Genomic DNA, 22422 nt, shown 5'->3' on the forward strand with positions numbered 1-22422 from the left:
CGGGAAAGAAAGGGCGGAGACCCGTAATCCGGAAGTGGCGTCAAACCCTCTTCCGCTTCTACTCACGTTGCCGCCTTCCCAGCGTTTTCGCCGGTATGGTGAGTTCTCTTTAGTTGGAGGTGTTTCCGTGGGGGTCCTGGCTGGGGCATGGGCCTCTTTTGGGCACTGACACTCTCGTCCTGTCCCCACAGAAGCCGATCCTGCTGCAGGGCCATGAGCGGTCCATTACGCAGATTAAGTACAACCGCGAGGGAGACCTCCTCTTCACGGTGGCCAAGGACCCTGTGAGCGTCCGCCGGAGGGCGGGCCGGCGGGACATACATACAGAGGGAGCCTGGGAGGGGGCGAGTTGCTTCTGCTGGGTCGAAGGGTAGACTAGCCAGTTTTGCCGCGAGGTAGAAATCAAAGAGCGCCCCGTTCTGAGAAGTAGAGAGAGACCATCCCGTGGTTAGGTGAGAGAGAAGTGAGGAAAAACTCAGTTGTTGGTAGGAGGAAGGAGTAGCCGGGGAGAAGAAAAGCAAATACCATTGTGGAAGGGGGACGGGGAAGAAGGTCAGCTCTCGGGGGGGTGGGGGTGAGGGGAAACCATTCTGGGAAAGAAAGCTATTCTACAAAAATAGGGGAACAGACCACCTGTAGAAAGGGAAAGTTGATCCTTGGGCAGCTAGAGACACAGTGGCCTTAGTGAAGATGTCCCTGGTGTCATTTCAGTCAGCTCTTTTGGGCCCTACCCTGTCAGTGACTGCAAACAGCCCCTCACATTACTGCCTGTTGAGGCACCTCCACATGGAGGAGGTTAACTCTAGTGACTAAACTGGAGGCTCTGAAATCAAAAAGACCTGGTTTGAATCCTGCATTCAGTAGCAGTGTGACTGAGCAGCGTGACTGCATTCACCATGCAGTGTGTCCTTTTTCACAAAATGTAGGTGGCAATAGTACCTCTCTCATGGGGTTATCTTTAGGATTAAAGGGGATTATTCAGGTAAGGAGTTTAGCACAGTACCTGGTGTGTGTGAGTACCTAATTAATGTTACTCATGTTATAAATTGCTTAGACATTATTTTGTTAGAGCTGCAGAGCTATGCTTTGAAGAAGGCATTATTGTCATGGCCACTTTACAGATGGGAAAACCGAAGATCATAGGGGAGAGGCACTCATTTTGAGATAATACTGTGAGAGAATAGCAGAGCAGGGACTGGAACCCAGGCTTTCTTACTACCACCTGCTCCCATTGGGACAGAGCACCAAAGTTGCTGCTTTTTAGGCTGGCACTCAACTTGACCTTTTATTCTTCTGAGGGTTTAGGAATCTGGGGAAGGACTGGCTGGGATAGTGGCAAATGGAGACTTTTTGCAAGCCTTCAGACTCCCCAGCGGGAAGGAGGAGAATCTAGGAGTTGGTCTTTTTTTAACAGCCACCTGCTCTTTCCCAAGAGACGAGCAGGAGAGGGCAGAATCTGGCTGGGCTGGAGCCTGCTGGGGGCCCCTGGAGGAAAATAGGAGGCCATTGCTCTGCTGGGACACCTGTCAGGCTGTCACATTGTCATTGATTCCTCCAGATTGTCAATGTATGGTACTCTGTGAATGGTGAGAGGCTGGGCACCTACATGGGCCACACCGGTGCTGTGTGGTGTGTGGACGCTGACTGTATCCTTGTCTGTGCTCTGAGTCCATGCTCCCAGCGTCAGCCAGCAGCAGAGAGGCAGCTGACTTGGAGTTGGGAGTTTGAGATGCTCTTGTGGGTTTAGAGAATGATACCTACCTCCTACTTTTTGGTCCGTTCATCGGTTGGGAGAACATTTAGGACAAGTTTCCATTTTGGATGAGGAGGTTATGATGTTCTGAGATCAGAGAAGAAGGGGGCTGTCTGGGAGGTTGGCCTTCCAGGAGGACAAGGGTTCAGGTGAGCTCCGTCGTGCTTCTTAACACCCTCTTCAGGGGACACCAAGCATGTCCTCACCGGCTCAGCTGACAACAGCTGTCGTCTCTGGGACTGTGAAACAGGTAAGCCTGGATCCTTTTTCAGCAGTGAGGACCTACGATACACTGGTTTAGGTGACCAGGTTCTGGAGAAGTAGAGGTAAATCCAGAGATGGTTCCTAGTCTGGGGAAAAAGAGACAGATAAGAAAAGAGGCCCTGCAGTAAGACACAGACCATGTGAGAGAAAGCAAGGAGCACTGCAGAAGGCCAGAGGGGGTCAACTGACGGCCTGGAATGGGGATGGGAGCCGCCTGGGACTGTTTCCCATGGTAAATGTCATATGAGCCAGGGCTTGAAGGATGAGAAAGAGGTCATTGCTTTGGCCCATGCAGGACTGAACGCACGGCAAGGGTCATGTCCAAGTCATCTCATCAGGCAAGAATTTCTGCTACTTGGGAGATGTAAATGACAGCAGTGGAGATGAGGCAGGCTTGGGCCAGACCAGGCCTTGAATGCCAACTCAGGAGCAGGGCTTTGTTCTGTAGGACTCCGCATGCTGTGAGGTCCCTGAGCAGGGAAGAGCATGTTTGACAAACCCAGGTGGCAATGGGGAGCATTGGAGGAACAGACAGGAGACAGGGGAGCCTATTAAGCCGCTCGGTTTAGTAACTCTTTTCTGTGGACACGGAGAGAGCTAGAGCAGGTCTTTGCTGGGGAGGAGCACGTCCAGAGGCAGAGACATATAATGCAGTCCACTCTGAGTGCCACCGTGGCAGGGTGTCTGAGGGGGGACTATGGAGAAACTTAAAAGACTTGAGCCAGGAGTTCCCTTCGTGGCTTAGTGGTTAATGAATCTGACTAGCATCCATGAGGACCCAGGTTTGATCCCTGGCCTTGCTCAGTGGGTTAAGGATCTGGCGTTGCCGTGAGCTGTGGTGTAGGTCACAGACACAGCTCAGATCCCATGTTGCTGTGGCTGTGGTATAGGCCGGCAGCTGTAGCTCCAATTCAACCCCTAGCCTGGGAACCTCCATGTGCTGCGGGTGAGGCTCTAAGATAGCAAAAAAAAAAAAAAAAAAAAAAAAAAGACTTGAGCCAAAGCACAGCAGTGAGGAAGCAGGTAGGGTGGGGACAGGAGTCACCAGCACAGGAGAAACAGCTCGATGTGACGATAGGCAAGTGTAAGGTCCTCCCCTCAGTGGCAGAGGGCAAGGGGTAGCCCAGGCTCTGCTTATCCACAGGGAAACAGTTGGCCCTCCTCAAGACCAACTCAGCAGTCCGGACCTGTGGCTTTGACTTTGGGGGCAACATCATCATGTTCTCCACGGACAAGCAGATGGGCTACCAGTGCTTCGTGAGCTTCTTTGATCTCCGGGACCCGAGCCAGATTGGTGAGCCGGCGCTGGGGCTAAGGACTAGGGTTGGGGTGAAGGATGTGGCTCCAGAGCCCAGGGCCTGACAGCTGCTGCCCCACACAGACAGCAACGAGCCTTACATGAAGATCCCCTGCAATGACTCCAAGATCACCAGTGCTGTTTGGGGACCCTTGGGAGAGTGCATCATTGCGGGCCATGAGGGTGGAGAGCTCAACCAGTATAGCGCCAAGGTAAGAGACTGGGTGGGACCTAAGCCCATCGGAATGATTCTCTCTCTCTCTCTTTGTTTTTTTTTAATGGTTGCACTTGCAGCATAAGGAAGTTCCCAGGCTAGAGGTCACATCAGAGCTGCAGCTGTAGGCCTCCTCCACAGCCACAGCCACAGCAACGCCAGATCCTTAACCCACTGAGTGAGGCCTGGGATTGAACCTGCATCCTCATGGACACTATATTTGGTTTTTAACCTGCTGAGCCACAGCAGAAACTCCCAGAATGATTATCTATGGGAGTCCTCTTGCAGCATGGCAGGTTGGGGAGCTGGCTTTGTCACTGCAGTAGCTTATAAGCCCAGTGGGTAGATTGAGGGCTGGATTCATACACAGATGTCACCACTTTCCAAGTATGTAATCTTGGGCAAATTACATAACTTGCCTGTTCATCTGTAAGATGTTTCAAGATTGAATGATAGCAGGTGTTCAAAAAAACCTGTCACCAAGTACTCAGGATATATTCATAATGATCACAGCTAAGTATTTTCCTGCCACTATTGAGTGCTAGGCCCTATGCTAGGCTCTGAGGACAAAGAAGTAAATCAGGGGAGTTGCCATTGTGGTGCAGTGGAAATGAATCTGACTACTATCCACAAGGGTACAGGTTCAATCCCATGCCTCACTCAGTGGTTGGGGATCCGATGTTGCCGTGAGCTGTGGTGTAGGAAGCAGATGCAGCTCAGCTCTGTGGCTGTGGTGTAGGCCAGTAGCTACAGCTCTGATTTGACCCCTAGCCTGGGAACCTCCATATGCCACAGGTACAGCCCTAAAAAGCAAAAAAAAAAAAAAAAAAAAAAAAAAGAAGAAGAAGAAGCACAAATAGCTCACACAAGTCAGATTGTGAGTTGTGCCACCATAGAGGTCTCAGCCAAGTACAGAAAGTGTCCTCTGTCACAGAAGAGGTGGCATGTACATTAGACCATGAAGATAAATAAATAGAGCTTCAAGCTGGAAGCGAGGGACGTGTCAGGAGATAAGGAGTTGTGATTTTTCCCTTCAGCAGTTGAGAATCTTCAAATTGTTGTGAATGATCAGGTTTTCTCTTTAGAAAGTTCTTACAGGCTATAGTTTGGAGAATAGACATGAACTAGGCAGTCGCCACAGGAATGTGGAGTACCTGACAGTCACGAGACATTCTAGGCGACTGATGAGATGGGGAGTTAGGGAAAGGGTAAAGGCCAGGCTGGCTCACATTTCTGATATGAGTGCCTGGGATTCTGGGGAATGCTGCAATATAAGAATGTAAAGATTAGTCAGTCACTCAATAAGCTCTGACTCTGGTCCACTAAGGTACCAGGCCTACCTGCAGGAAGGGAAAAGGAACCAAGATCAGACATAATACTTGTCTTTTTTTTCTTTTTTTCTTTCTTTCTTTTTTTCTTTTTAGGGCTGCACCCACGGCATACGGAGGTTCCCAGGCTAGGGGTCAAATTGGAGCTGTAGCCGCTGGCCTACACCACAGCCACAGCAATGCGGGATTCGAGCTGCATCTGCTTCCTACACCACAGCTCACAGCAACCCTGGATCCCCAACCCACTGAGCAAGGCCAAGGATTGAACCCGAATCCTTATGGATCCTAGTCAGGTTCGTTACTGCTGAGCCACAATGGGAACTCCAACCCTGGGGGGGGGGGGGGTTAATAATCTTGTTTTCTAGATAGAGAAATTGAGGCACAGATCATTACTTTTTTTTTTTTTTTTTTCCTTTTTATGGCTGTACCTGTGGCATGTGGAAGTTCCCTGGCTAGGGATCAAAGTGGAGCTGCAGCTGTAGGCCTGTGCCACAGCCATAGCAATGCTGGATCTGAGCCACATCTGTGACCTATACCATAGCTTGTGGCAACGTCAGATCCTTAACCCACTGAGTGAGGCCAGGGATCAAACCCACATCTTCACAGACACTATGTCAGGTTCCTAACCTGCTAAGCCACTGTGGGAGCTCTGAGAAGTACTTTTAAAGGCAAACTCCAAAACTCTTTGTACTATACAGTCTATCGGGTGGTTTAGTGGGAAGGAAAATCGGGAGATGAAATGGCCCTTTGAGAAGACCTAAAAAAAAAAAAAAAAAAAACCTGCTGGCCCAGTGCATGGATTTGTCTCTGAGGTGGCATGGATTTGATCCCTGGCCCAGGTTTAGGCATTGCAGGTCCAGTGCAGTGGGTTAAGGATCTGGCATGGGTGGTAGCTGCAGCTCAGATTGGATTCCTGGCCCGGGAGCTTCCATATGCTGCAGGCGAGGCTGAAAAAGAAGAAAAGAATGCCGTGGTTCTCGTGAACTGTGACCAAGACCCTGTAGTAAGGCCGCCTCTGCCTCTTACTGGTTCCGTGATCTCCAGCATGTCAAACCACCTCTCTAAACTGTAATTTTTTCCTTTAAAATTTCCATTAAATGGAGTTCCTGTCGTGGCACAGTGGTTAACGAATCCAACTAGGAACCATGAGGTTGCGGGTTTGATCCTTGCCCTTGCTCAGTGGGTTAATGATCCCGTGTTGCCGTGAGCTGTGGTGTAGGTCGCAGACATGGCTTGGATCCTGCATTGCTGTGGCGCTGGCGTAGGCTGGCGGCTACAGCTCCGATTAGACCCCTAGCCTGGGAACTTCCCATATGCTGTAGAAGTGGCCCAAGAAATAGCAAAAAGACCAAAAAAAAAAAAAAAAAATCTGACTAGGAACCATGAGGTTGAGGGTTCGATCCCTGCCCTTGCTCAGTGGGTTAATGATCCGGCGTTGCCGTGAGCTGTGGTGTGGGATGCAGACGCGGCTTGGATCCCATGTTGCTGTGGCTGTGGGGTAGGCTGGTGGCTATAGTTCCGATTAGATCCCTAGTCTGGGAACCTCCACATACTGCGGGAGTGGCCCTAGAAAAGGCAAAAAGACCAAAAAAAAAATTCTGTTAAAATAACCCCTTCATAGGATTGTTGAGAGGCTTAGCAGAAATAGAAATAGGTGGTGTTAAGGGCTTAACACAGTACTTGGCAAATAGTAGCCATTCAATACATACTTGTTGGAAGAAGAATTAAGTGAAAACCCGCTGTGCTGGTCCATGACGGTTAATTAATAGGTCCACAGATTGGGCACTAAGTGTGTGTTTTCCTAGATGGACTAGCCGTGTTCATGAAACCTGTACACTTGGGTCAGGTTAGGATGTAGGCTTGGACTTGGGAGTAAATGTTGATTCGGGGAAACTGAGGTCCAACCCAGACCTCCCCGCCCCCAGCACGGAGCCCTGGCTGAGGCTTGGTGGCGGCGCCGGGGCTTTGGCTGGTCAGAGCCTCACTGTTCCTGCTTCCGCAGTCTGGAGAGGTGTTGGTGAATGTTAAGGAGCACTCGCGGCAGATCAATGACATCCAGTTATCCCGGGACATGACCATGTTTGTCACTGCATCCAAGGACAACACAGCCAAGGTAAGCCTGGGCAAGGGGTCCGGTGGGGCTGCCCCCTCCTGCATGGCTCTCCACTTGCCCGACGTCCCCCAGGAAGGCTCCGCTCACAGATTTCTCCCCGCCTTCTCTCTCTAGCTCTTTGACTCCACAACCCTGGAACACCAGAAGACTTTCCGCACAGAACGTCCCGTCAACTCGGCTGCCCTCTCTCCCAACTATGACCACGTAAGGGGACCCCACGCCCACCCCTGCGTGCTGCTGCCTCAGGATGTTTCCAGGATCTAGGTGTTTGTCTACCAATTAGGAAAGGAACTCTGGAGTGAAATAGTGTCAGGCAGAGAAGAGATTCCCCGAGCAACAACAAGGCTGAATGATTGGGAAGGCCCAGGAGACAGGGCAGGAGATGGCTGAAGGCTCTTTTTGTTCCTTATCCTAAATATCTATCTTCCCAGTCTGATGTGAGAGACATTAAAGGCTTATGAGATGAGAGGGGAAAACAGAAAATGGACTTGCCTGCCCTTCGGGCCTCTCTAGAGTGTCTCCTTCCCTTCAGGTGGTGCTGGGCGGTGGTCAGGAAGCCATGGATGTAACCACTACCTCCACCAGGATTGGCAAGTTCGAGGCCAGGTAAAGGGGGAAGGAGCTCTGCCAAACTGAAATGTCCTGAGGTGTCTTTCATGATAGACACAAACCATATAACTGAGAAGATGTCCCTCAATTCATTGGCTGCCAGGAAGAGAAGCCCCCCTGTGACAAGTGTGTAGCATAGCAGTTAAGCCCATGCACTCTCAGGCTTGCTCTTAAGCCCTGCACATCGTTGTCATTCTCTGTGCCCAGTTACCCTTGACTGTATAAAGGGGACAATGATAATATACTTACCTCATAAAACTGTGCAGACACAGCTCGGATCCTGCATTGCTGTAGCTCTGTCGTAGGCCAGCGGCTACAGCTTCAATTAGACCCCTAGCCTGGGAACCTCCATATGCTGAGGGAGCAGCCCTAGAAAAAAGGTCAAAAAAGCCCACCGTGCACATTAAATAAATGACTCGATAGTTGTTAAGCGCTTAGAGCACTGCCTAGCACATAGCAAGGAAGACGTCTGGGTCCAGTCTTCCTCCAACTTTGTCTTATTTTGTTCACATTCGTGTTTCCCTTTTTTGGCTGCAACCATTGCATGTGGAAGTTCTGGGCCAGGGATCAAATCCGTGCCACAGCAGCGACAACACTGGATCCTTAACCTGCTGAGCTACAGGGGCTCATCATTTCTCTGTATCCTAGTTTCCCACTTTATAGTTTGTGTTTGGGGAGTGGTACATCCAACATGGGTTTTGTTTTATTTGTTACGTTTTTTCTTTTTTGGCACTCCATAGGGAGTTCCCAGGCTAGGGATCAGATCTGAGCCATAGCTGTAACCTATGCCTCAGCTGTGGCAATGCTGGATCCTTTAACCCACTATGTGGTGCGGGGACAGGGATGGAACCTGTGTCCTGGTGCTGCAGAGATGCCACCAGTCCCACTGTGCCACAGCAGGGACTCCCCTCTGACATGCTTTTTTTTTTTTTTTTCTTTTTTTATCTTTTTAGGGCTGTACCTGAGGCATATGGAGGTTCCCAAGCCAGGGGTCCAGTCATAGCTACAGCTGCAGGCCTACGCCCCAGCCACAGCAACTCAGGATCTGAGCCTCGTCTGCGACCTACACCACAGCTCATGGCAATGCCGGATCCTTAACCCACTGAGCAAGGCCAGGAATTGAACCCACAACCTCATGGTTCCTAGTTGGATTTGTTTCCACTGTGCCATGATGGGAACCCCCTCCCCACCCCCCATCCCCTGCCGCCCTGATGTGTTTTGAAAGGACATGAAGAATGATTGTCTCTTCCCAACACCGCCCCCCTCCAGGTTCTTCCACTTGGCCTTTGAAGAAGAATTCGGAAGAGTCAAGGGTCACTTCGGACCTATCAACAGCGTTGCCTTCCATCCTGATGGCAAAAGGTAGAACCCGGTGCAGTGAAGGGCGCTGGGCTCAGCTCTGGTCTGCCCACCTCTGCCCCTTTCCCATGCCCCAGCCACCACTCCCAGGCCAGCCTCCCGCAGGGCAGGCATCTGACTGGGTCCCGGCTGTCTCTTTCAGCTACAGCAGCGGTGGGGAAGACGGTTATGTCCGCATCCACTACTTCGACCCGCAGTACTTTGAATTTGAGTTTGAGGCTTAAGAAGCTGGATCTCCGTCTGGGGTAGGGTCACAGAAGGTTTTGGACTCTGAGAAATAAATTAGTTTGGAAATAAATGGTTTCTTGTTGGATATTTTACAGGGCCTATTTCATCACTTTCCTTTCTCAGTGACACCCCCGCAAGCTGATACCAGTCACGGATGCCTTTATTATTTTGATCTCCTCCCTACACTTGGGACAGTTCAAACCTGGCACTTCAGTATTATGGGCCAGGCTGGGTTGCAGGGACCCTCTTCCAAGGTCCAAAGGTGCTGAGGGGCCTGGAGAAGGTTCAGGAACATCTCAACCATTATCCAAGGAATGAGCGCTTAGGGTTGGGGCTCAGAGGCTGAAACTGTTGGCTGAGAGCCTTCTGCCTTCTCCTGATCTGTCACTATTTGCCACACCTTCTCCCATGCTACCTCTGAAGGCTCAGGCGGACGGGTCCAGCGAAGAAACAGGCCTGAGGAGGAGGAGGACAGGTAAGGAAGCTGAGCAGAGGGGAGAACTCCCCAGGGGAGGAGGAGGGGTGGGGTCACCTTGCCACAGTCGCAGGCTCTGGGGCTCCACAGATGGCCAGATGGCGGAGGGGTTGGGGACGTATAGCGGGTTCCGGAGTTTCCGTTGCTCTTTTGGCTGATTGAGCCCAGACCACAAGGAGTGCGTTCGAGTTCTCACTTCACACAGGCATCTGGAGGGAGGGAGAGAGAGTGCTTCCAGCCTCAGCTATGTCCTCTGGGATTCTGGGGCCCTGGTTAGCAGGGTGACAGCTCCCCCAGGGCAGTGAAAACCTCTCCTGCAGATGTTACTGCCAGTCAGATCCTCAACTGGGCACTACGATCAAATAGGAATGAGACAAAAATTCTAGTTCTTAAGGAATTCTGCTTAGCTTTGCCTGAAAGATCAGGGAAGCCTCATTAAGAATGTGCCATGTGGCAAATGAACCTTCTCACAGAAAAGAAAATCATGGACTTGGAGAATAGTCTCATGGTTGCCAAGGGGGGGTGAGAGGAAGCAGGATGGATCGGGAACTCGGGGTTAATAGATGCAGACTATTGCCTTTGAAATGGAGAAGCAATGAGATGCTGCTGCGTAGCCCAGAGAACTATGTCTAGTCACTTATGATGGAGTATGATAATGTGAGAAAAAAGAATATACATGTATGTGTAATGGTCACCTTGCTGCACAGTAAAAAATTGACAGAACACTGTAAACCAGCTATAATGAAAAAAATTAAAATCATTATATAAAGAAAAAAAAAAAAAAGGAGTTCCCGTCGTAGCGCAGTGGTTGATGAATCCGACAAGGAACCATGAGGTTGCGAGTTCGATCCCTGGCCTTGCTCAGTGGGTTAATGATCCAGCGTTGCCGTGAGCTGTGGTGTAGGTCGCAGACGCGGCTCGGATCCTGCATTTCTATGGCTCTGGCATAGGCCGGTAGCTGCGGCTCCAATTGGACCCCTAGCCTGGGAACCTCCATATGTCGCAGGAAGCGGCCCTAGGAAAGGCAAAAAGACCAAAAAAAAAAAAAAAAAAAAAAAAAAAAGAATGTGCCATTTGGAGTTCCTATTGTGGCTCAGCGGTAACGAATCCAACTGCTATCCATGAGGATACGGGTTCGATCCCTGGCCTTGCTCAGTGGGTTAAGGATCTGGCATTGTTGTGAGCTGTGGAGTAGGTTGCAGACGTGGCTCAGATCCCACATTGCTGTGGCTGTGGTGTAGGCTGGAGCTGTAGCTCCCATTGGACCCCTAGCCTGGGAACTTCTATATGCTGCAAGTGCGTCCCTAAAAGCAATAAGAAGAATGGGCCATTTGAGCTGGGTCTATCAGCAGAAGTTCACCAGCTGTGCAAAAACATGGGAGGACCTGGGAGGGAGTGAACTGCATGAACAAAAACAAGAAAGGGGGAGAAGAGTTCCTGTTGTGGCTCAGTAGTAATGAACCCAGCTAGTATCCATGAGGATACAGGTTCGATCCCTGGCCTCGCTCAGTGGGGATTAGGATCTGATGTGGCGATGAGCTGCAGTGTAGGTCGAAGATGCGGCTTGGCTCTGGCGTGGCTGTGGCTGTGCCCAGCTGCTGTAGCTCTGATTTGACCCCTAGCCTGGGAACTTCCACATGCTGCGTGTATGGCCCCAACAAGCAAAAAAAGTGAGAAAGGGTTTAATGTAACCATTAATAGGACCACATTCAGTCCAATGTGATCACTGAACTGATGAATTTTATTTAATTTATTTATTTATTTATTTTAAGGATAAAGGTAAGAACGGTGAGGAAGCTGTCCCAATGGTCCACATGGAAAGGAAACTAGATTAGGTAGTAGGAGGGGCTTTTTTTTTTTTTTTCTTTTTCTTTTTAGGGCCACGCTTGCAGCATATGAAAGTTCCCAGGCTAGGGGTTGAATTGGAGCTGTAGCTGCTGTCTTAAGCCACAGCCACAGCAACACCAAATCCGAGCCTTGCCTGTGACCTACACCACGGCTCACAGCAACACCGGATCCTTAACCCACTGAACAAGGACAGGAATCGAACCTGCATCCTCATGGATGCTAGTCAGATTTGTTTCCACTGAGCCATGACAGAAACTCCCTAAGCTAAAAAATTCTTAAGGGAAAAAAGCTCATGAGGAAGAATGGGGGAGAGGGAGGTAAAAAAACAACAGCTTCTAACCTGAATGATAAGCGGAGTTAGTGAAAACAACATGGCGGGGAGGAACCCTGGGGGCAACCAAAGATAATTAAGCATGATTTCCACCTTCTTAAGAGTGAACCCTCCTCTCATCCCAGTCTGATGAGTCAAAGATGGCTAATGGGAGCTCATTGGGAGCACATAAAAGTCAACCAAATAATAAAAACAACTACCACTTGTGTGCCCACTGTGTGGCGGGCACTGTGCTAAACACTTTCACTTGACAAATCTTCACATACACACATAGCTCACCCCTCAATAATGGTGACTATTATCACCCTTTCCTTGCTCTTGGTGAAACAGGCTCCAGGGTTGTTTTTGATCACCTAGCAGGTGAGTGGTGGAGCCAGAATTTGAGCCCAAACAAGTAGACTCAGCTTTCAACCTCTAAGCTATTGCTTCACTAGAATCAAGTCTGCAGTGTGGGAGAGAGCCCCAGAAATGGTTTCCACAGCAACTTTCCCCTTGAGTCCGTGTTTCTGAGCTAGGAGTGGGCTGCTTCGTGGCTATAGACAGAGTGGTTAGGTCTGAAGGACTGGCCTTGGACCCATCCATTTCTAGCTTTGCAGAAGTGAAGGGGAAGTATGAGGTCTGGAGGTAGGAGAGAAGGGGACATTCAGTTTTTCTAAAAGAGGAAGGAAAGGGAATGGTGTCCTTCTAAGGAAGTAGGATGCCGAAGCGGCAGGTGCCCGCCCCATCCTGTGTCTGCCCCCTTAGCTCACCTCTCCTTTTCGCTGTTGCAGAGGAAGGTGCCGAAAGGCGAGGCATAGGCGTGATCAAACAGCGCCAACAGCATCCCCTCCCCAAACTCCAGCGACAGCGGGAACTGGCGGCCCAGCTGCCACACGCAATCCAGGAAGAGGAGAAAAGTGGGTGCCTCGTGCTTGGGGCGGGCGTGGGAGAAGGCCGAGTGGGCACAGCGCAGCTGGAAGGGGTGGCCGGCCTGGGGAGGGGGCAGAGCGATGGGCACAAGAAAGCAGGGATTCTGGAGGGAGGGATAGGGCTGGGCTGGGCCACTACTTACCTGGATCCACTCCCGCTCTATCAGTTCCTGGAATCCAGCCATGGTCCGGCTCAAGGGGTCTAGGATGATTTGGGCGAGTGAAGTCACGAGCAGGGTGCTGTCTGTGCCTTCAGCCCCGTGCACCAGGATGCAGGCCCCTTCCCTGTGGGCCCAGGGCTTGTCAAAAGTTGGCCAGTCCTTCCCTGCCTGGGGTGGCCAGGCCAGGAATAGAATGAGCCCATTTGAAGGGTGCATTTGCATAATGAGACATGGTTTTTGTGCCTTGGTGTTATGCCCACCCTGCCCTGTTCTGTTTTGTAGGGTAGGGGCCTTACCGTTCCATGCTGTGGGCTGCTAGGCAGGCGGTGCTCAGTGTCTCCTTCACATGTGACAGCCACCGGCAACCCTCTAGTCGACTAAGCCAGCGATCCATGCTCTGCTCCAGGTCCCCACAGGCCTCCACCAAGCGCACGAAGCTCTCCTGTAGGGGCCGCCCCCTGTACGAGTGGGAGTCTACTTATCCCTCCTCCAGCCCTAGCTCCAGTGAGCACAGCCTGGGAACAAGTGCTCCAGACCCAGGATGGACAGATAGAGCCCTCCGAGGAGCCCATATGACAAGAGCGACACAGGGCCCTTTGGGGAGCCCATCTAATTGGATCGAAATGATTCCCCAATCTTGAGGCTTCCCCAGTCTGGTGGAGGAGACCCTTTGGGGAGACCTAGTCTACTGGGGGGGCAAGAACAATACCTGGGGAGGGGTCACCTAGCCCTCTGAAGAAACAGAGGATGCCCTGGGAAACCCCCAATTTGATGAAGGTGTCACAGTACCCTTGAAGTACCCCAGTCTGACACAGTCCCCCCGGACAAGACAACACGATGCTCTTGGGATTCTGGTATCTGCTCCTACTTCCCAGGAACCGTTCTGCTCTAGATCACCAGTAACCTCCTGCCAGAAAATCTAATTGAGACTTTGTCAGCCTTGTTTGAAAGCCTTCAGTGGCTCCCCTCTGCCTTTAGGGTAAAATCTAAGCTCAAAATCATGGTGTACAAGACCTTTGCTCTGGGCCCTGTCACCCCTTCAGCCTCTCCACCTCCATCTGTCCCTCTCTGCTTCCTCCTCACACTCCACACTCCTATCACACTGAGGTGCACACAGTTCCAAAACCAGGACAGATGACTGGGCTCCCTGCCCCACACACCTGCAGCACCTTCCACCTGGAGTGTCCCCCCCACCCCCACCCGGGGCTCACCCCTCCTCCCTGGTCTCAGCTAAAGCATCCTGTTCTCAGGGAAACTTTCTCTGGATGACCTAAGAGACAGGTGCCTTCTCTGTGCTGCTACATATCACACTGAATTCCAGCTGCCTGTTTACTGCTGATCTTCCAGCCACATCTGGGCTGGCCACCATCTCAGCCTCTGTGCCGGGTCAATGTGGGTTGAATAAATGAATAAACAGAGTTTTGTATTCTGGATAAGGAAGCAGTCCACTCTCCTCAAAGCACAAAAACTGCCTCAGGATCTCCTCGTGGTGCTACCAGCACCTGGAGACAGAGGGAACAGATGACAGCTGTGTGGGCAGAGCCTTCAGGGCAGGGCTGGGACCAGTGCAGAGGGGTGTGTGTTTGTGTGGTGAGGTTGTTCCTGGAAAAACCAGGGAAAGAGTTTTAAAGAGGTACTTTTTTCTAGGCAGAGTTGCTGTGCCTACAGAGGCATGGGCTCCGTCAGTGGGATGCCCACTTGGCAGGATGGTTTCCAGGAGAGACCTAACAGTCAGACCTCAAGGTTTCTGGAATACACCCGTCCCCCAACCACATCCATGAAAAGTCCTGCAGGAGAGAGCTTAGGAGAGGGTGGGAAGGCTCCTTACCTCTCCAGGGGCCGGTGCAGCCGTTTCCAGCCGGGGTAGGCAGCCTTGGACTCCGTGCCGCCACCAGTCATGCGCGCCTGTTTGGCAGCCTGGGTCAAGCGAGTGTCCACGATGAAACCCTGGGCCCCAGGGCGAGCCCCCGCCAGCACAGCTCGCAGCAGCTCCTCATCCTCAGCACAACGCCGCTTCTGAGGCCCAGTCAGGGGCTGGCTGGAACGTAGCACCGCCTGCGAACAAGGAACAAGGACTCGGCTCCGGAAGCCTTACCCACCTAGCCCTGGTTCAGGGACTTTGCTCATAGGGTCCCTAGGCCAGGGCTACATACACACTGGAGCAGGGCTAGAGCCGGAAGGGGCGCAGAAGGCCCATGGGCGTCGGACCCAGGTCTGGGTGGCTTGTGGCGGGAGTGGGTAGGGACCTGATGGGTAGACCGTGGGTGGGTCATGGGTTGACAAAGGAGGGACGAGGCTCCAGGGGGCCCAAACCAGCCGAAGTCTGGGCGGGACATAGGCGAGGCTCCGAAAACCGGAGAGAGGGGCGGGGTCCGCGTCGGTGAAAGCAGGATTGAGCCGAGGGGGGCAGAGCCAGAATAGAGCCGGAGCCCCGCAACAGCCGCCAGGCAACAGCCGGGCAACGAACTGGCCAGACCAGTGCAGAGAAGACCCAAGGAGGAAGAAGAGGCTCCTAGCGGCGGGGTCTGGGGAGGGGCGGGGCTCACAGTTCCGCTGGGAGCGTGGTAGTAGCTGAGAACCGGGAAGCGGCCTCCCTGGCGGAAGCGGGCGCTGCGCGCCAGGGCATCGTTGTTCACCGCTCGAGGCACGATCACAGCGCGGGGGTAACTGGGGCACAAACTGAAGTCCTCGTTCGCCTCGCTCAGCCGCCAAGCGTTGGTCTGTGGCACAAGAAGGAGCAAAGATCAGGTCTAGGGCTCCCAGTGAGTGCCCCGTCCCTGCTCCCCTTCCAGGGCCGGCTCTTCCACATTCCCAGGCCCCCACGACCGCGCCCACCTCGCGAGCTACTCTCTTGTAGTAGCTTTCGGGCGGGTGGAAGTGCCAGGCGTCGCCCAATCTCAAGCTCTTGGGACGGTAGAAGAATGGAAAGGAGGTGATGACTGATTCCAGGGAGGACAGCGCCTGGGAAGGAAGTCAAGGCATCTGGGAAAGGTTGGAATCCAGCCCTCCGCTCCGCAGCTCTCGCCTCTCCATCTACTCCAGAACCCTCTGCATCTCTTTGCCATTAGCTTTGCTCCAGAATAACACTGGATGCTGGGTCCCCTTGAGCGATAACCCCCGCTGACTCCCCTCGTTAAGGGATAGGATAGCTTAAGGGCCTCTGGTGCACCCTTGGCGGACCTCGATGGAGCGGGCGATGTCCAGCGTCGCCTCCACGCCCTCTATTTCTAGCTGCAACACTCGCAGGTCCTTACAGCGCAGCGTGATGGTGCCGGAGTCACCCTCGACCCTAGAGATGTACGGGTTTAGGCTTAATGTCCCCCGCCCCCGACCAGGGGAGGAGAAGGGAGTTTCGTAGGGTCGCACGTTATGCAGGGGCGCACCAGCTCCAACCGCGCTTGCCCTTCCCCCTCTCCCTGCGGAGCCGCGCGCTCCCCAACTACCCGGACGTCGCCGCCACGTCTCTCACCGCTTCTCGATGGAGTCGACACTACGCAACAGCAGCAGCCACAGATCTGGAGTCGCCTGGGCCCCTGGCGACAGCAGCAGGTGGTGGCCGGTGACGCAGAGCGTGCCGCGCAGCGGGGGCGCCTCCGAGCCCCGCAGGAGCTCGGCTTGGGCTTGGCCCGTACGTATCAGCTCCGAGAACTCCATTCCTCCAGCGGTGGGCCTGGGGCCCGACAGGAGGACAGACTCTAGGAGCGTCAGGCGGGTGAGCGCGGACTCCGAAAGGGACAGGAACTGGCTGGGCAGCTGGCGACGCCGGCAGGACAGCTGTTAAGGAGGCCCCTTGGAGGAAAAGATCACACAGCGTCACAGGACCCCCCCCCCCCATTGCCAACACTTCTTAGTGAGACCCTGGGGCTAGTAGAAACTGTTAAGGAAACCTCAATTTCATCATCTGTGAAATGGGGAGAATAACCTTGGTAAAGCCCTTTACCTCCTGCCTGAGTTGCCGGAGGACCTCATTTTTGTGTGTTGCTGTTGTTTTTAATTCTGGGGAGCTGGCACTCCCACTGATTTCAAAAAATAAAGGAAAAGACCGTCTTTCTCCTGTACCCTGGTGGAAGGGGTAGAAAGGGTAGATGTGAAACGGGGAACTGTCTGCATCCTCCCCTACGGCGGAGGCAGGGTGGGGGGAAAATCCCCTGGTCCACCTTAAACACAAGCAGCTGTGTCGCTGGCGCCCCTCCCCCACCACAGCTGGAAGTCCCTGCCTGAGGGCGCCCTCTATGGGGGCCACTTCTGGTACAGAAGCCCCATCCCGCGTCTCTCCATCCTTCCACCAAACATGAATGGACTCTGCACCGAGCTGGGCCTTACATTGGGTGTTGAGACGCAAGGATGGCCGAGGGAAGTTCCGTTCACAGAGTTTTCAGCCTGGGAAAAGACGCACTTAAGCTGGAAGACCCATCCATCCAAGTGTTCTTATATTTCTTTAACACTGATGCCTACACCGTGTTAAAGGCTGATTACCAAGAAGAATGTCTCCCTGCCTTTAACGAGCCTTCTGGTCCACCAGGTTTCAGGCTTTTGTGTGTGTGCAAGACCCTTCTTTCAAATAATGAAGTCATCGGTGGACCCTCCCCCCATCATATAAACATAAAGTTGGAACCACTCTGTGAAAGGAATCAGACATAAAAGAGTACGAATTGTAAAATTCCAGACCAGCTGAAATCAGCTGGGATGGGAATTCCTCAGAAATGCAAATTATCAGGCCCTACCTGACATACACTGAATCTGAAGCTCTGGGAATGGGGCCCAGCAATCTGCTTAAACAAGCTTTCCAGGCAATTCTGATCCATGCTAAAGTGTGAGAACACTGGAAAGTATACAAAAAGGCAAAGCGAATCTATGCTGTCAGAAATTAGGGTAGTATCACTGAAACCAAGTCCCCCTAAAAGTAAGTTCTCTCTCTCTCTTTTTTTTTTTTGCATTTCTTTTTTTTTTTTAAGATTTTTATTTTTTCGGAGTTCCCGTTGTGGCTCAGTGGTTAACAACGACTAGGAACCATGAGGTTGTGGGTTCGATCCCTGGCCGCGCTCAGTGGGTTAAGGATCCAGTATTGCCATGAGCTGTGGTGTAGATCACAGACCCGGCTTGGATCTGGCGTTGCTGTGGCTGTGGCTACAGCTCCAATTAGACCCCTAGCCTGGGACCCTCCATATGCCGCGGGTGCGGCCCTAAAAAAGACAAAAAAACAAACAAAATAAAATAAAAATTAAAAAAAAATAAAAGCAAGTTCTCTTACTGAGTTTATGATTCTCTCTATCCAAACTTTAATCCCCTTTTTGTCCCCTTTGACCATAATCTTGTGCTAACTGAATAATCAACCAGAGTGAGGTGACTAAAATTGCTGTTGTCAGTAACATCACTAATGTACTAAAATTGCTATTCTAGATATCGTCATTAACAGACAAACTCCAGTTGTTTCTCCAGGGCAAGATGAGGTAACAGCTCATCAGCCCGAAGCCATGGACTCCCTAGCCAGATAATCTTAAACCAGAGACATCCTGACGCCTGAAACTACAATTAAGAAACGTCACATGAGTTCCTGTCGTGGCGCAGTGGTTAACGAATCCGACTAGGAACCATGAGGTTGCGGGTTCGATCCCTGCCCTTGCTCAGTGGGTTAATGATCTGGCGTTGCCGTGAGCTGTGGTGCAGGTTGCAGAAGCGGCTCAGATCCCGAGTTGCTGTGGCTCTGGCATAGGCCAGTGGCTACAGCTCCAATTTGACCCCTAGCCTGGGAAACTCCATATGCCGCGGGAGCGGCCCAAGAAATGACAAAAAGACAAAAAAAAAAAAAAAAAAAAAAAAAAAGAGAAACGTCACAGAGAAGTTCCCATTGTGGCTCAGCAATAACAAACCCAACTAGTACGAGGACACAGGTTCCATCCCTGGCCTTACTCGGTGGGTTCAGGATTTGGCATTGCTGCAAGCTCTGGTGTCGATCAAAGATGCAGCTCACATCTGGCATTGCTGTGGCTGTGGCGTAGGCCAGCAGCTGCAGCTCTGATTCGACCCCTAGCCTGGGAACTTCCATGTGCTGCAGGTGCGGCCCCAAAAAGACAAAAAAAAAAAAAAAAAAAAAAAAAAAAAGAAAAGAAAAGAAAAAAGGAAATGAAGAAATGTCACAGAAACAGAAACGTCACAAGATGATGATTAATCCAAGCCTCTTTGTTCTTCCCCTTAAAAAAACAAAAACAAAAATCTAACCCTCAAAGACCAAGTTCGAGTGGATCTGGGGCTTTTTTCCTACTCCTTTGTTGCCCCCACCCCCGAAGTGAACCCTTACTTTGTTGCAAAGTCAGATCTTGGCTTTTTGCATTTGGGGCACATGAGCAAGCCCTATGTTTGGTTACATTGCCCTTAGAAGAGTTGCGATAGGGCAGGAGCACAAAGGAGACTTCCTGGATGCTGGTAATATTCCTTCGCTCCATCTGGGTACTGCTTATATAAGTGTAATCAGTTTGGAAGAACTCATCAAGCCACATACTTCTGACATGGAAGTTTCTCTCTTTGTGTGTTACATTGCAACACAAAGTTTTAAAAAGGGAACTTCTCTGGTTGAAGCCCTGGGAGGGGCAGGGAGAAGAAGGTCCAGGAGCCCAATGCTGCATTTAGCCCCACACATCATCCTTGAGGAATTTCCAAGGGAACATGAAGTTCTTTAGAATAGAGCTTGAAATAATTGGTCTGTCTCAATAGAGGGTCAGTGACTTGTCCAAGGTCCCACAGAGCCTATACCAGAACCCAGATCTCTGACTCTCGAGCCAGGGATCTAGACACGATTCCCTTGCTGAAGGGCCAGTGACATGAGTGGACACAGGGCACAGCTTATCAGTCTCCTATCCCCTCCCCATTCCCTTAACCTTGGTCTTGGGAAGAGGTCCAAGACTGGTGTGGATGATGCTTTTCTTATCCTGGAGCAACTTCCTTTCTGGGAACTGGGTGTCTCCTTCTGGACAAAGACAATAAATTTTATCCAAGGGGCCAGAGGAGCAGGGCTCCCTCAGCCCCCACCCGGATGGGCATCACGTGGCTTCTGGGTTAGCAGTCCAGGAAAATCCCAGCCCTTTCACACGCAGCTTCCCACACCCATCTCCTTACGCACTCTGATATATTCAAGCCTCCCTGACCCACCTTGAACATTCACCATCCCACACTCCCTGGCACATCTCTTTCACCATCAGCTTCTGTCACCTCTTCCTGGGCAATATCCCCAGGCTTTCCCTAATCCCAGAACTGCAGCCTGTCATTCACTCCCAACCATGTCCCTGGGGCCACTGAAATTCCAGGCAGTAGGGGAAGAAGATGAGGAGGATGAGGAAGAAGAGAGCCTGGACTCTGTAAAGGCGCTGACGGCCAAGTTGCAGCTGCAGACACGGCGGCCTTCATATCTGGAGTGGTCGGCCCGGGTCCAGAGCCAGGCCTGGCGCAAGGCCCAAGCTAGACCCGGACCGGAGGGACCTGGGGCCATCTGTGGCTTTGACTCAATGGAATCTGCCCTTGAGTGGCTCCGACAGGAACTGGTGAGTCTGGTGGGGTGGGCAACCTTATAGAGGGCCTTGGGGGTAGTCTTCCTTAGGGCCCAAGACCCTGGGTGTGGGGAGGGGATGAGAATGGACCCTGTCTCTGGCAACCGCCCACTTTTGTGGCTTGCTGAAGATGGAGTCCATCCAATCTACTGACCTTGTGTTCCTGTGGCTTAGAGGACAGAGCCCTGCCTTTGCGGGCCACCACTTAAACGGGGGAAGGCATGGCCTCCCATACTCTGGGAATTGCTGTACCCAAAGATACAAAGGAGAACTGACCACGCTATAGACAGAGGAGGTGAGTGTTAAATAGGTGGCTCTTAACCCAATATTGGCAAGTACAAAAATGTCCAGCCTCCAAATTCGAGATTCTACTTAGTTGATCTAGGATTGGCCCCTGGGCACCTGTATTTGTGTAATAAAGTTTCCTTAGCTTGGTTTTAGAGCACCATCTGAGAATCAAGATCTCAAGCTGATCATGATGAATCAAGCTGAGGTGTGAGGGGTGGGTGGGGAGGACACAGTCAATGCACTGACCCAGGATGTTGACGAGAAGGGAAGAATGGCGGTCAGCGAGCTTACGCCCCCTCTCGGCTGCAGCGGGAGATGCAGACACAGGACCGCCAGCTGGCAGGGCAGCTGCTTAGACTGCGGGCGCAGCTGCACCGGCTGAAGGTTGACCAAGCCTGTCACCTGCACCAAGAGTTGCTGAACGAGGCCGAGCTGGAGCTGGAGCTGGAGCCTGGGGCCGGCCTGGCCCTGGCCCCGCCTCTGCGGCACCTGGGCCTCACGCGCATGAACATCAGCGCCCGGCGCTTCACCCTCTGCTGAGGGCCACCTGCGTGACCCCTGGGCCACCTGCTACCTCATCCCCTGCCCACCTGGGAAAAGAAAGGGAGGGGTGTCCCAGAGGAGCCAGCACCTGGAAAGGGCGAGGGGAGAGATGGGGAGAGTCACTCAGTTCTCTGGGAGCATAAAGCCCCAGCATCCTGTTGCTCCTGCTGCTGCGCATGGGGGTGGGGTGGGAGGAAGGGGAGGAGCTCACAGACAGCCCTGCCCCAGGCTCCTCAATAAACCTCTGCTTCCCATCAAGGTCTCTGCAGTCATTTATTCAGGCCCAAGGTCACTGTATGTCCCCTCTTCCTGGGACCAGGAATTTTACTGCAGGAAAGAAGGCCGGCCTTGGGGGTAAAGATGGACTATTTTAATGGGTCCCCATCTCTCCCCCAGCTCCACCTCTATCGCTCCGTCTTATCAAGATCAGAACTGGGAAGAAATTAAAATTCTAAATCATCCCATGGAGGTGTTCCTGTCATGGCTCAGTGGTTAATGAATCTGACTAGGAAACAGGGATTGCAGGTTCAATCCCTGGCCTCGCTCACTGGGTTAAAGATCCTGTGTTGCCGTGAGCTGTGGTGTAGGTCACAGACTGGGATGGAACCCTGTGTGGCTGTGGTGTAGGCAGGCAGCTACAGCTCAGATTAGACCCCTAGCCTGAGAACCTTCAAATGCCACAGGTGCGGCCCTAGAAAAGACCAAAAAAAAAAAAAAAAAAAATCACCCCATGGAAGATGACTTAGGTAGATGGGCAGCTGAAAAGCAGCAGGACCTGGTAGCTGTCAGTGCCAGCTCCACCACTGATTCCTTTTCTTTTCTCTTCTTTCTTCTTTTTTTTTTTTTTTTTTTGTCTTTTTGCTATTTCTTGGGCCGCTCCCGCGGCATGTGGAGGTTCCCAGGCTAGGGCTCGAATCGGAGCTGTAGCTGCCAGCCTATGCCAGAGCCACAGCAACGCAGGATCCGAGCCATGTCTGCGACCTACACCACAGCTCACGGCAACGCCAGGTCGTTAACCCACGGAGCAAGGGCAGGGATCAAACCCACAACCTCATGGTTCCTAGTCGGATTCGTTAACCACTGCGCCACGACGGGAACTCCCTTTTCTTTTCTTTTTTGATCTTGCCTGGGACATGTGGATGTTCTTCGGTCAGGTATGGAA

The 22422-nt window shown here is 52.1% G+C and overlaps 3 protein-coding genes across 9 annotated transcripts; 2 read left to right on the forward strand and 1 right to left on the reverse strand.

The window, feature by feature from the left end:
• Positions 1 to 39: 39 nt before the first annotated feature.
• On the forward strand, positions 40 to 9235 carry EIF3I (eukaryotic translation initiation factor 3 subunit I). 3 transcript variants are annotated; one of them, NM_001244624.1, is made up of 11 exons: positions 40 to 98; positions 192 to 284; positions 1559 to 1646; positions 1938 to 2003; positions 3162 to 3311; positions 3399 to 3526; positions 6859 to 6969; positions 7084 to 7173; positions 7502 to 7575; positions 8848 to 8940; positions 9080 to 9235. In NM_001244624.1, the coding sequence occupies exons 1-11, from the start codon at positions 96 to 98 to the stop codon at positions 9159 to 9161; spliced, it is 978 nt and encodes a 325-aa protein (NP_001231553.1). In that variant the 5' UTR covers positions 40 to 95; the 3' UTR covers positions 9162 to 9235. The 3 variants fall into 3 exon arrangements, with proteins under 3 accessions (NP_001231553.1, XP_084814428.1, XP_084814429.1); XM_084958302.1 differs by lacking the exons at positions 1559 to 1646; positions 1938 to 2003 and having other exon boundaries at positions 50 to 98; XM_084958303.1 differs by lacking the exons at positions 1559 to 1646; positions 1938 to 2003 and having other exon boundaries at positions 50 to 93.
• A 72-nt stretch (positions 9236 to 9307) lies between these two features.
• Positions 9308 to 16631, reverse strand: LOC106510645 (myotubularin-related protein 9-like). 2 transcript variants are annotated; one of them, XM_021095803.2, is made up of 10 exons: positions 16358 to 16631; positions 16069 to 16177; positions 15724 to 15849; positions 15435 to 15608; positions 14717 to 14943; positions 13185 to 13346; positions 12871 to 13012; positions 12569 to 12789; positions 9698 to 9849; positions 9308 to 9621 (listed from the first exon to the last, which is right to left on the reverse strand). In XM_021095803.2, exons 1-10 carry the CDS (start codon positions 16540 to 16542, stop codon positions 9488 to 9490), a joined length of 1632 nt encoding a protein of 543 aa, XP_020951462.2. In that variant the 5' UTR covers positions 16543 to 16631; the 3' UTR covers positions 9308 to 9487. The 2 variants fall into 2 exon arrangements, 1 of the variants encoding a protein (XP_020951462.2); XR_014807396.1 differs by lacking the exon at positions 12569 to 12789.
• Positions 16632 to 20037: 3406 nt separating this feature from the next.
• On the forward strand, positions 20038 to 21514 carry FAM167B (family with sequence similarity 167 member B). Of its 4 annotated transcripts, XM_005665176.4 has the most exons (3): positions 20038 to 20423; positions 20604 to 20724; positions 21027 to 21514. In XM_005665176.4, the coding sequence occupies exons 1-3, from the start codon at positions 20163 to 20165 to the stop codon at positions 21071 to 21073; spliced, it is 429 nt and encodes a 142-aa protein (XP_005665233.3). In that variant the 5' UTR covers positions 20038 to 20162; the 3' UTR covers positions 21074 to 21514. The 4 variants fall into 4 exon arrangements, with proteins under 4 accessions (XP_005665233.3, XP_003127810.3, XP_084819860.1 ...); XM_003127762.5 differs by lacking the exon at positions 20604 to 20724; XM_084963734.1 differs by lacking the exon at positions 20604 to 20724 and having other exon boundaries at positions 20983 to 21119.
• The last annotated feature ends 908 nt before the right edge of the window (positions 21515 to 22422 follow it).

The sequence above is a fragment of the Sus scrofa genome, chromosome 6 (assembly GCF_054392235.1).
Source record: "Sus scrofa isolate SSC_HxYL_T2T_F1_AM1 chromosome 6, Sscrofa_HxYL_maternal_Yorkshire_Landrace_v2.0, whole genome shotgun sequence".
NCBI lineage: Eukaryota > Metazoa > Chordata > Mammalia > Artiodactyla > Suidae > Sus > Sus scrofa.

Bases quoted from the DNA above. Each gene is read 5' to 3' on its own strand.
- EIF3I (NM_001244624.1), top strand. The intron at 2,004-3,161 runs GTAAGCCTGGAT...GCTTATCCACAG, and splicing joins TCTCTGGGACTGTGAAACAG to GGAAACAGTTGGCCCTCCTC. The intron at 3,527-6,858 runs GTAAGAGACTGG...CTGCTTCCGCAG, and splicing joins TCAACCAGTATAGCGCCAAG to TCTGGAGAGGTGTTGGTGAA.
- LOC106510645 (XM_021095803.2), bottom strand. From the start codon at position 16,542: ATGGAGTTCTCGGAGCTGATACGTACGGGCCAAGCCCAAGCCGAGCTC. The intron at 15,850-16,068 runs GTCCGCCAAGGG...CTTCCTTCCCAG, and splicing joins ACATCGCCCGCTCCATCGAG to GCGCTGTCCTCCCTGGAATC. The intron at 9,850-12,568 runs GTGAGCTAAGGG...CCCTCCCTCCAG, and splicing joins TGCAACAGCGAAAAGGAGAG to ATGCCTGTGTGAAGTGAGAA.
- FAM167B (XM_003127762.5), top strand. From the start codon at position 20,163: ATGTCCCTGGGGCCACTGAAATTCCAGGCAGTAGGGGAAGAAGATGAG. The intron at 20,424-21,026 runs GTGAGTCTGGTG...TCTCGGCTGCAG, and splicing joins AGTGGCTCCGACAGGAACTG to CGGGAGATGCAGACACAGGA.